Here is a 12,597-nt window from a genome sequence, read left to right as displayed (position 1 = left end):
TTAATTATATTATATTAGCATCATATTTAGCATCAAAAATATCTGAATTAAAATCATTCACATTCATTAAATGCGTTGACTTTGCTCCGAAAATCGGGCAACATTGGCAAGAGTTACATCCTGTTAATATGTTTAAGACTTTACCATCTATTAGTGTCATTTGACCGACATATTTTACAAATATTTTAATGTTGTTTATTTTATGCAAATATATGTGCAGATTACGAATCTGGGTATCCAAGTTTTCTTTTTCTGCTAATATAAGCTCTCGAGTTTCCTTAATAAATTCAATTTTTAAAGGACGACAAAACCGTATAGATTGTGGCGATCTGTTGATCCAAATTATTTTTTTTTCATTGTCTACTTATTTTAATGGCACTAGCCTTTTCATAAACTAGTTTTGGACGACCAACTTTGCTTGCAGTTTTCCAATCAGCGATTATACTAATACTAGATGCCAGCCATTTGAAGTGTTTTTTCTTCAACCTCCAACGATCTATTGCAACCTGGCAAATATTTCCTCATGTAATCAAAGGACTTAACTTTTTTATTTATCAATGAAATACAACATTCATTTAAATTATTCTGACCAATTTTTTTTAAATATATGCTGTCTAACTGCATCCTCAGAGCGACTATTGTTGCTCCAAATGTCTAGCAGCTCTGCATACCCAAACAAGTATTCATCTACAAAAACGTAATTTTTTCAAAAAGGAACAAAAAGGTGCATATGAAACTAGTTGTATAATATTATACACATGTTAGTTAATAACTTGCCGTTAAAATTCTTTTGAAGTGGTTTGCCATACAAAAGTTATATTCCACGAAACACAGCTACATTTGTTAAGTTGACTGTAAAAAAGGTACATAAACAAAACACGATACAACTACACAAAAACATATAACATACACAAAAATTTTACTGAACTACAAATCTACATACCTGGCCTACTGTTTTCCATGACACCACCTTAAACTTTTTAATTCTCTGAGGAAATATTAACCACAAATGTTGCAAAGTGATTTGCCGCCAATTCTGTCTTACGTATGCTATCGACAATCACCTGTCTTTGAGAGGTGGACAATAAGCCATCGATTTTTTTTTATCTAATTAGACTATCCTAAATATAAAGAAACTATAAATTTTTTTATTCCGTTAAAAAAATTTTTTGACTTTCTGCCAAAAAAAACACATAAAAAACCAGTGTGCACTGGCACTCTACGTCCACCCGATAAACACTCGGTACTCTAGGCACCCCTGTATTTTTTGACACCCTACTTACGGCAACACAAAATACTCGAGTGTTTTACCAACGTGGTGTTATTGTTACGAGTAAAAAAACCACCCGAGGCCTGCTGCGCAATAACCGTTTGGGTGAGTGGACACACAGTCAACGATCGGCCGCACGTCATTTGTTGTACGCGGGCTGCAGTTCTCTGGTCATTTTTTGTACGCCTAAAATTTGTATGGGTGGAAGCGTGACGGGTATAAGAAATGAAGGGTAAAAGGGAATACCCAAGAAAATTTTCGTGCTCATGTCTTTGCTCTTTGATGGACTCAATGTGTGCCACCCGTTTTGAATTATTGCCTTGTAATTTTTCACACGTCGCTAGCAGAATACTCTAATGAAAAATATTCTTACATAAAGTCATTTTTGAAATGAATTTTGTGACATTATGTACATAGATTCGGCTATTAGCATTATTACTATTACTATTATTTGTATTATAATCTATATTTAAATTATTAATAATAATATTTATTATTATTATTATTAATTAATTAATTTTATTATTTATTATTAATAATTAAATTATATATATATATATATTAATAATATATAATATAATATATATAATTATAATAATATATAATAATAAGATGAAGGGCATATTATACAACGTATTTGACAAAGTCTAGAGCCACGCCGAAAGAATAGTGTGTAAACGTATGAAGTGTATGGAGTTACGCATCTTGTCTTTGACTCGACTATCTACGAGACCACCCGAGTATTTTTGGAAACACCCGAGTATTTTTGGAAACACCCATGTGTTTAACGGTATTGTGACCGAGTGTGATCGGCACCCGCGACGCAGAGCACCGTATTGATTCGGGTGCGCGTACAACGGGGTGTCTTGTCTGCATGTTCAGATTTATACTGTGTGTTTGTAAGTACCCGCGATGTGCGTGGCGGGTAGCACCCGCACACAAAATTGTAGGGTGTGAGTCGAGTGGCAAAAAATGCCACCCTTGCAGTTCTCTGGTATGCTGAATCCTTCTAGCTTTTATAGTTCCTGAGGTCTCGACGTTCATACGGACAGACGGACAGGGTCAGCTGGACTTGGCTATTGATCCTGATCAAGAATATATATACTTTATATAGTCGGAAACGCTTCCTTTTGCCTGTTACATACTATTAATGAATCTAGCTTTGTTCTCTACAAGTAACGGGTATAATTACAGCCAGTCCTGTATAAAGCATAACTTATATATTAATATGAATGTAATATTAAAAAAAAAATTTTATATAAAAATCTGTGATTTCCTATTATAAGCTATTATACACTCAGTGTGCTTTAATTAGGATTGGCATTTTGCTGAACTAATTTCTAATATTGCAGGTGGTATATATGCTGCAGATTTGGAATGCTAGTGTAGTGTTAACAAGTTAAATTAATACGTAAATGTTTGAAAATTAGATTTTGGATCAAGTCGCTTTTGTTTAGTTGGCCTTAGTCTGGCCTTTGACCCACCCCATCCGTTTTTTCCCCATTCCTCACCACCTTCACTTTCTCCTCCTCCTTCTTCTTTTTCTTCTCACCCAACTTTCACCGTTTTCTTTGTGATTTCAATGCGAGTGTGTGTGTGTGTGTTAGTGTGAGTGTGTTCAGTGAGGTGTTGACTAGTTTTCGGCTTGTTAGTTAGTTAAAAGTTTTTGCGTGCAATTAAAATGCTGCGCAAAAAGTTTCCTTCAACATTGTTCTTAATTTTTTTTTTTTTGGTTTTTGCAGTTTTCTAAAGCCAAATACAAATGAACGAACAACTATTGTCTCAGCCCCCATGTGTGTGTGCGTCTGCGTTAGCCTGCAGTCGGAAAAGTGTGCAAAGTCCTGTGGCAATTGTCTGATTGTTTTCTTAGCCGCAGCAGAAGGAGCAGCATTCGATGGCAAGAAAGTTCTTTATCAGTGACATTTTGGCGTATAAATAGCAAACACTGAGCAGTGAGTACCTCCAAAAACTATCGAAACTCCCCTGCAAAACGATAACCAGGCCGCTAGCCGTTTCCAGTTAGCACTGGCTGCACTGAGAGAAACGGTGCGCCTTCCCTCGTTGTTCTGTGTGGGTTTGAAAAACTTAATATTTTTATGCGGTACCAATATAAGTAATTCGTGTTACTTGCACATAATTAAATACGTATACTTAATCTTGTTACTTTTCTTGCTCTGCATTTCTAGTTACCAGTTAGCAGTTAACAGTTCCCAGTTGCCGTGGCGAACGTGCTGGCAATGTCAATTGAAATGGATATTCTAAGCAGCCACAAGCCCAGACCCAAGAACCGAATCTGGAGTCCTGAACAGTGCGTCCGGTTTCTCTGTGTGATGTCGAGAAATTAGGAGTGAGTCACAGTGCCCAAGGAGTAAATACTTATAGTGCTGCAAAAGGCAATTTAAGTAAATAGAAAGAATGCAAACAGAATATTGGGATTGCCTCTGGCAATAAATATTGTACATTTCGACCGGGTTTGTCGTTGGGCTCACCTCCACTGCTATTTAAATTCTTTAGCTTGCGTATCACTGTCTACGACAGCCCGCGTATTGAGGAGGAGCACCAGAACAGTGTGCGAAGGGGACTGCCCACTATTACTACTACTCTTACTACTGCTGCTGGGGCTGTCCGATTTTAGCGAGTGATACAAAAATGTAACAAAGAAATTTTTAGAAAAATCAGGTTAATAGTGCTGAATAGGGTATTTGCAGAATTTGTATATTCATAACAGGCAGAAGGAAGCGTTTCCGACCATATAAAGTTCATATATATTCTTGATCAGGATCCATAGCCGATCAAAAGCCGAGATCTGGCCATGTCCGTCTGTCCGTATGAACGGCGAGATCTCAGGAACTATACAAGCTAGACGGTTAGGATTAAGCATACAGATTCTAGAGACATAGACGCAACGTAAGTTTGTTGACCACGACCACTCTAACGCCCACAAACAACACAAAACTGCCAAAACTGTCACTTTCATAAATGAGTTGACATTTTTCCTGCAAATTTCTATCGATTTGCAAAAAACAATGTTTGCCACTCCCACACTTTTGAGAAATGCATTGAACTTTTTTTTTACATTTTATTAGTCTTGTAAATTTCTATCGATTTGGAAAATAAAATAATTTTTGCCACACCCAATATTCCCCAATATATATCGATATCCCAGACAAATTATGAAATTTGTAGTTGGCATTCACACTATTATTATTCTTATTATTATTATTATTAATATAATTATTATTATTACTATTATTGTTATTATTATTATTATTATTATTATTATTATTATTATTATTATTATTATTATTATTATTATTATTATTATTATTATTATTATTATTATTATTATTATTATTATTATTATTATTATTATTATTATTATTATTATTATTATTATTATTATTATTATTATTATTATTATTATTATTATTATTATTATTATTATTATTATTATTATTATTATTATTATTATTATTATTATTATTATTATTATTATTATTATTATTATTATTATTATTATTATTATTATTATTATTATTATTATTTATTAAGACACATAATAAACACATTCTATGAATATTTATCAAATATATTATTTTCTGCTAAGTTGTTTATAATTAATATTTGTATACTAATGTTCCTTCGCTGGAAAATAATTATAATTAGAATTCTCTAAAAGCGCTTTCACTCGCCAAATAATATTAATAATATAATATTAATAATATTCATAATACCGGTGATGATAGTACACATTTACAATAATTTGTACAATTATTATAAACTTTATTTAAAGGTTGCATTTAAAGAAATGAAAATTCGCACTTTGCTCTTTAATTTGCAGACATAAGATTCGACATTCGAGTGTCACTTCTCCGCCGCTGCACTCTCGGCGGAATTAAATCAATTGCTGACCGCAAAACCGCACGCAAAAAAACTGCGGAAAATATGATTCATGTGTGAGTCTGGCGATAGGCGAAAGGAAAAAAATGAATGAGGAGAGAGGAAAAAGGCAAAGGAACCGCACAGCCCGATGACAGAGAATATGCATTTTTCTCCCTGCCGAAAAACTCGATTCCTGGGAGAACTGACAAAACTAATTGTCTCGGCGGCCGTAAACAAAAAAGGAATATTCACTGCATACTTTGCGGCAGGCAGCGATGCGAATTGAAAATAAAAATCTTAACAAAATAAGCTAAAAGCTGAAGAGTTGCCGAGCGCATTAAATCATTTCCGCACTGCCGAGCAGGCAGATTCTTTTGGCTTGTTCTTGTGTGGAAAGTCGCAAGTTGCAGGCAGTTGCAGTTTACCAGTATTTATGGTTTGGAGCTGGGGAAAAAGATGAAAAGTGTGTCTCCGTTTTCCATTTCCCTCGCTGGCAGAAAAATGTTTCGCCGAAAAAAGAGAAGTATCCTGATTATATACTATACGGATATGTACTCCCACACACAAACTCACTCGTCCGATTAGCGCACTGTGTGCATGTGTGCGTGCATGTGTAACATATTCAGGCAATTACTGCCATTCAGCGCATTTCAATTCAACTCCAAAACTGCCTTCCCCGGCGGCCTTCCCCCGGGAACCTCCCCCTCCCCCACACCAAACTGTGTTGTGGCAAAGTAGAAAAAAGCTTTTAAACTTGACTCAAGATTTTTGCTGTTCACGCTCGGCTCGCAAATTTTTTGACTGTCGCTATTCACTTAGTTTTCCCTTTTTCCACCAATCACCAAAATTCGGCACTATGGCAACGAGAATGCGATTTCTGCTTTTAAGATAATCAAAATGCTGTGTTCTAAGTGTCCAGATTTTGAACCAATTTGCTGACTTTAGTCCAAAAATAGTTGATCCCATTTCAGTTGGGTGAATTTTAAGTAACAGAATCTTATAATAATATAATAATAATGTTGTATAATTTCAGTATGCAACATTGTGTAGAATTCTTGCCTTCTGGAGGCAATTATTTTATTTTCAATAAAAATGGAGCACGTAATGTCTTTATTTCGTTAAAAAAAAATTATCTAGAGAATTTGTGCTGCACTTTTCCATTGATTTCCTCCACCGTTCAACATTCTCATAATTTTTGGGCAAGCATGCTGACTGCCTTTGCTGCTGGTTCTTCTAGAATACTTGCATATATCCTGCAGCTCCTGCTGCTGGATTTATCTACGACAGCCACCTAATATATATGTATGTGTGTGTGCTTGGTAGCACAATAATAGTTTTACTAACCGAGCAACTTTTATTTAGTATAAGATAGCCCAAAAAAATGTACACTTCCGTTTCGATTTTTCGAAATTATTAGTACACATGTTTTTATGTCTCTTTTCGCTGCTAAACCCTTGGCCCATGCTGTACACTCGTACTTGCGTAACTGCTGCCTTTCCTCCATCATTTTCTGTCACTTAATTTTGTTGTTGGGCTTTTACTTTGTTGCCTGTGTGATTGTGCGAGCGTGTGTGTGTGTGTGTGTGTTTGTGTATGTGTGTACTGCCGTTTTTATAAGTCTGTCAAAATGTAGTTCATATATTTTGGCGAAAATTCATTTTGCAGTTGACATAACTTTGTCAGCCCCAATTTATCAACAACAATTAGTAGAGCAGAGCGGACCCCACTGACTTGACTGACAAGTGTGTGTGGGTGTGTGCCATATGTGTGTGGTTGTACCGGGCACAAGGTTGGGTGGTTGGGTGGTTGACGGGCGGGTTGGGGATAGGTGGGCATGGCAAGTATGTGACAAGTATTTTGAACAAAAACTTTGTCTGCAAAACAGAGCCTCTCGCTCGACTCACTTGACTTTCTGGCCCCTAGAACTTTGAAAACAGCTCGAGAAGACGCATTCGGCTGCTTCCTGCATAGCCGGCGTATGCGTAATATTGTAATGCCAAAATAATGTGCATTTGGAAAATTGCTGTCACCCCAGTGAAACGAGAATGAGAACGAGAACAGCAAAAACAACGGCAACGGCAACAGAAAAGCAAAAGCATCAATTGTCAAGTGTCAGCTCAGCCAGCTGGCTTATTAAACTACAATTTGCCATCTGAGCTCACAACTTACCTGTACTCGTGTGACATGAAGAAGGTGCCCCGAATCAGACAGCCGTTGGGATTCTTGCGCTTGCCGTCGAATATCTTCTGGTAGTGTTGGTAGTTGTTCAAATTCACAGCGCCATCGAAGGTTAGCATAATAATTTGGGGGATCTGCGAATAAAAATAGTCGTTTCAGTTGAAGTTCATTTTATCAAGTTTCTTCATTTATGAAGTTTATTTTTATGAAATATGAGCAATAAGTATAGAAGTGCCACACTCGCGGGAATCTAGATTTTAAGTATACTGGCAACCGGGCTTTTCAAATGGACAACTGATATTAGCTGAAACCTTTTATCGATTCTGTTCTGCGAGAAGAATACGGCTAATACTACCAATTCCATGCCTTTCGGACCAGGTACGGGACTGAATCTTCGACCCGAAGGTAAACCCCTTAATTATGCGATTTGACTCTACCTTTGTCTCAAAATAAATATAAGCACTTGCAGCCACAGGGGCGGGTGATGAGGCAAAAACTTGTATGAGTGGGTGGGCGATTGTGAGGAGGATTGTCGACCTCAAAATCAGCCGGGCATACGATGACATTGGAAGCCGCAGCAGCAGCTCTAATTGAAGGTTTTGCATTTTGCGTTTGTTTTTCCTGTCTGCGTTGCGCCCGGTTGCGCAATCCAAGCCAAATTCAACCCAATGCACACACCACACCCCACCCCACCCAACCGGCACCCAACTTCCCAAACACCCCGAACCATCCTGCAAACCCAGCCACCCAATCTCCCCACTATGTCCCACTTTCGGCTTTGGCACAACTTGGAGCTTGAGCATTAAACATAATTAGTGGGCATGTGGGCAACCGGCGGAGAGAGGGCAACTAGCAACTTGAAACTAGCAACTTGCCACTTGCAACCGGCAACTGGCAACCAATTCACGAATCCAAATTAATTTCAAATAATGCTCGACTATCAATAACACCCAGACGCAACATCCACACAGCAAATTCCATTACAAAATTGCCACCCAAAAATTTGGCCACCGAAATCGGAATCAACCAAAGCCAAAACCAAAACCAAGCCCGAACGAAAACCCTGCAATAGTAGATTTCGGTGTTCTTGTTGCACTTGCAACACTTTGAGTGCAATTCAATAATCAAAGACCGGCGAGTGCAGGCCGAAAAGAATGAGTGAGGGAATTTTCCTCTCGAGGAAGTAATAATAGTGCTAAAAAGGTGACGCCCCACAAAAACAGGGAACAGCAGGGAACTTCATTTTGAACACTTGAGATGGAACACCATGAGTTTTTTCTGTTATAAAACTTTTGTAAATGTTAAATCAAGTCCGACAGTGTAAAAAATATACTACCAAATTCGTTTTTATTCACCGTGAATTTAAGTAGGTTCCAAACAAAAATTTAAAGTCTGCGGTGTGAGCAATTTACTCCCAAGGAATCTTCGGCATCGTTTGGGGAGCATGGAAAGGGGAATAAAATGGTTTCTGCAGCAAAATCGAAAATGCATTTCGTATTTGGTACGAGATCTGGCCATAAAGGCGGTTGGCACGGCAGCTCGAACGCACTTAGCGCTCATTGTAGGACACATAAAGAGGATTATTGTACAAATTCAATATTAATGCGGTCGATGGAGAAGATGACTATGAGTATGACTGCGCCATGATAGCCATGATGGCGATGATGATACTCCTAACACCTAACCGATCTGAGCCGGCTAAATTATGCAGGGTCGTAAAACACTCGGTGGTCAGTTAAAGTGGGGCTCAGATGAGAAGTCGGCATTGAATTGAAATTGAAATTCGCGCTTCGATTTGACAGCTCTTAAAATTCCTCCATCAGCCCCTCCGCACTTTTCCATTATCCTTCGAAGTCGTCTTATTGCCGTTCGCTTGGTCGCTGGCTTATTGAAAGGCATATTTCAAAGGCGCGTTTCCGCAAAATGAGTGCAAATCAACTGCAAAACTTTTCCCCTTCTCGCTGAATTATGAAGTAAAAATATTATTGCAAATATAATGAATGTGAGGCGCGGATGGAGAGCGAGGAAGGAGCTTTAGAAAATCATAAATTTCAGCCTCGGACCAAGTTTTCGTCGGCAAGGTGAGGGAAAGTAAGCGGTCCATTGTGGGCAGATTGAACTTTATGCGATTGCCATATTGCTGAATCGCCGATTACCTGGCGTCTTAGTCCCAATTGCATTTCATACCGTCGAATTTGTGGCCGAGAAATTGGCGTGACTTTTGGCAGAAGGAATGCTGCCGAGTATTCAGGAACTGTGAAGGTAGGTAAAGTGTCTTAAGTCCTTTTCTGTAACTGTAATTTAAATTTAGAAAAAAAAGTATCTATTATATTCCCCAGTCACTGAAATGACTAGTGCTGTATTTTTGGAATATGATTCTTAAAGCTCGGAATAGTGGAGCTATGTGGCCTGGACAAATAGAAGGCGAAAGATCTGGAATTTTTTCCTTTGCTCTTCTGTGTGCGTTGATAATTTTTGCCTAATGCGACTCAAGTTTGCACTTTAGTCTTTCAGCAAATATGGCAGCTGGATGGCGGAGCAGGGCAAGAGGGTGGGATAACCTACCCGGAGGTTGTGAAAACGCAAGGATATTAGCGGGGAGGGGGCGGACAAAGCGGGCCAGCAACTTCCTCAGTCGTCGAGGATTGCCAAGTGCTTGGTGGAGATCGGGGGACCTGGCAAATTTGCATAGCTCAGTTGCTCAATCGCAGCGACAAGTGTGCGGCTCAGTGATTGCACCATCCATTCGCCATTCGCCTTTCGCCATTATACACTCACTAATCACCACTTATCCAGCCATCGGGGAATCCACCACAAACTTTTTGTTGACACTGACTGTGCCATCTTTTCATTTAATTTTCCCAAATCAAATTCGATCCGCATTCAAATTGAGCAAGAGCGGTTTACTTAACGCGATGCCTTAGTCCCATTCTAAGCGAGTTACCTTGATTTATGGCAGAGTGTAATGGATTTGACCCCTATAAATCTCCACTCCTTATTTTAATTATAGAAGAAATGTAAATGAAAGGCTAAATAATATATTTTGTTAGCGACAATTTATAATGAATAGTTTCTTGTGTAGGTATAATATATTGAACAGAAGTCATGGGTATTTGGAATTTGTGTTCTTAATTTTTTCGACCAGTTTTCCGAATCTCGTAGTCCGTTGCGCGGTTAATGAAGCGCTACGACTTTTATAAGCAAGGAAAAGACCCGAAAGGGTGAAGTAAGTGATTTGGGAAATAGGGAGAACGACAATAAAGAGGCTCCACCGTTGGATACGAGAAGCCATAGTCGACGCCATGGCCAAAACGGCGTATGCGTGATGTGCGAACCCAAATCAAAGGAACTTTTTGGCATGCACAAATTAACCGCTTGTTTGCGGTTAATTGAGATTATATTAATTATAATTATGCCCGCGCACTCACAAACGACTCGCACACACAGGCACACATTGATAAAGATTCAGTTAGCAAATGGAATTATTTTGGGGCTGTGTACTGCGAACACATGTAAGCGCTAATAACACTTAAATAGGCACCGACAAACACACGCACACAAGCACACACTCACACACTAGCAGGCGACCGCCACACACACAAACACACTGACAACCATACACTCACAAACAGGACAAAACGGATGGCAAGGACAAACATACATTTCAATTTCGAAATTAAGTGGCTCACTTGTCTTGTATGTATTTGAATGCGTGTATTTGTCTGTCTGTATGCGTGTGGTGCATCAGCGAGATTGAGTGTGTGTGCGGATTTGTTTGTTTGCCTGCGATTTGCGAATTCGTTAGTATGTGTGCCCCGCCACATAAACATCCGCTTTGCTTTCAACTCATGCATATTCGTATTTCCTTTTTCTTGACAACTGATACTCTTTATATAAAGGATATTCATATAATATAATAAACATATATACTAACATTTTCATAACAATCTAAAGACCATTGTTAACTATGAGCAACGTAAAAGTTTCTGTTAAAGAATAGCATTTGTTATATTGATATAGATGAATATTTAGACTCATATATTTGAATCATCATCCATTACTTACATTTTTATTGCTCAGTATGGAGTTCGTGGGATTAAATATATCTGATTCTTTATAGAGCATTCGGACTTTATCATTTCGATGGTAAAAAACAACTTGCTGAACATCTTTTTATGATTACGCAATAGGAACCACAACTAATGTGCACATCACACTGACAGTAAATTTGCCGGCAGATAGGCCACAAGCCAAAGGGCGAAAGGGGGTCATATATGCATTAACAGAATTTTACTTTTAAAACAAATGGAAAAACACGGCAGAGAAAATGTTTAAAAAATAAATTAAGCTTATGAGCAGCAGTGCATTCAGCGGACTTAAAGCAACTTTATTGAAAAGAGTTCATGTAAAACAAGACCTGTTTATAAAAGAACTGCAGATGAAGGTAACATATAAAAAGTATAGATTTTGTGAGGAAATAATATGAGGCTTTCTTCGTTCGCATTGCTATGAGCGCATAACTCTTGGCCAAATAAACAAAACGTAGTTATTAAACAGGATATTCGAATCAACAGGAACAACAGCAGCAAAAGCAACAAAAAGAATATCAGACAACAATAAGGAAGGCACAACAGCAAAAACAACAGATGGCAAAAAGTACAAGAGCACAATTTCCTTATGCAAAGCGACGATAAAAGCAAACCGAATGCAAATACATAGATTTATAGTCACAGGACACGGAGCACTGGAATCCAGAGGACGAGCTGGAGTTCTGAAACCTGAATCCTACATATATCCCATCCGAAGCGGTGCGATCCACAGCTGCCATAGCCCCAGTTCTGTGTCGTAAAAATAAAAGCTGTCAATGCACTCGGAATTTATCGCCCTGCAAATTAACACTTAAATGCAAAATGGAAAAATGGAATTCCAACAAGTAGCCGACTTTGATCCTGCGAAATTCGACTAAACGATGTCCTCTTCTCGGCCAGCTTAACAGATTACAGATTTCAGAGTACCAATCCTTAATTTATACAATTTTGGAATGATCCAATATTAATACACATTTGACGTAATATGTTCACAAGATGCCAATTCTCTAAAAGCATAATTTCTAGGTTTTTGAATAGTATACTTGGACTCCGATATGCAATCATTGCATAGTCGTAGTCTTCGCATTATTAATTAGCAAACGAACCTCTAGACTTTCATACTCTTATCAATTAATACTTATTTGGGTCCGTTTATACTTCTGTATGACTGCATCTTGA

The 12,597-nt window shown here is 38.0% G+C and overlaps 1 protein-coding gene across 1 annotated transcript in view; it reads right to left on the bottom strand.

Annotated features, from left to right (window-relative positions):
- LOC6620348 overlaps positions 1-12,597 on the bottom strand; it is a 45,881-nt gene that overhangs the window by 17,694 nt on the left and 15,590 nt on the right. Inside the window, exon 5 of the mRNA XM_002044520.2 lies at positions 7,322-7,464. Coding sequence (XP_002044556.1) covers positions 7,322-7,464 — 143 coding nt within the window. The remainder of the gene's footprint in view (positions 1-7,321; positions 7,465-12,597) is intronic.

This window comes from Drosophila sechellia, chromosome X (assembly GCF_004382195.2).
Source record: "Drosophila sechellia strain sech25 chromosome X, ASM438219v1, whole genome shotgun sequence".
Lineage (NCBI taxonomy): Eukaryota > Metazoa > Arthropoda > Insecta > Diptera > Drosophilidae > Drosophila > Drosophila sechellia.
The sequence above is the reverse complement of the archived record's forward strand: the minus strand, read 5'-3'. Positions and strand labels throughout refer to the sequence as shown.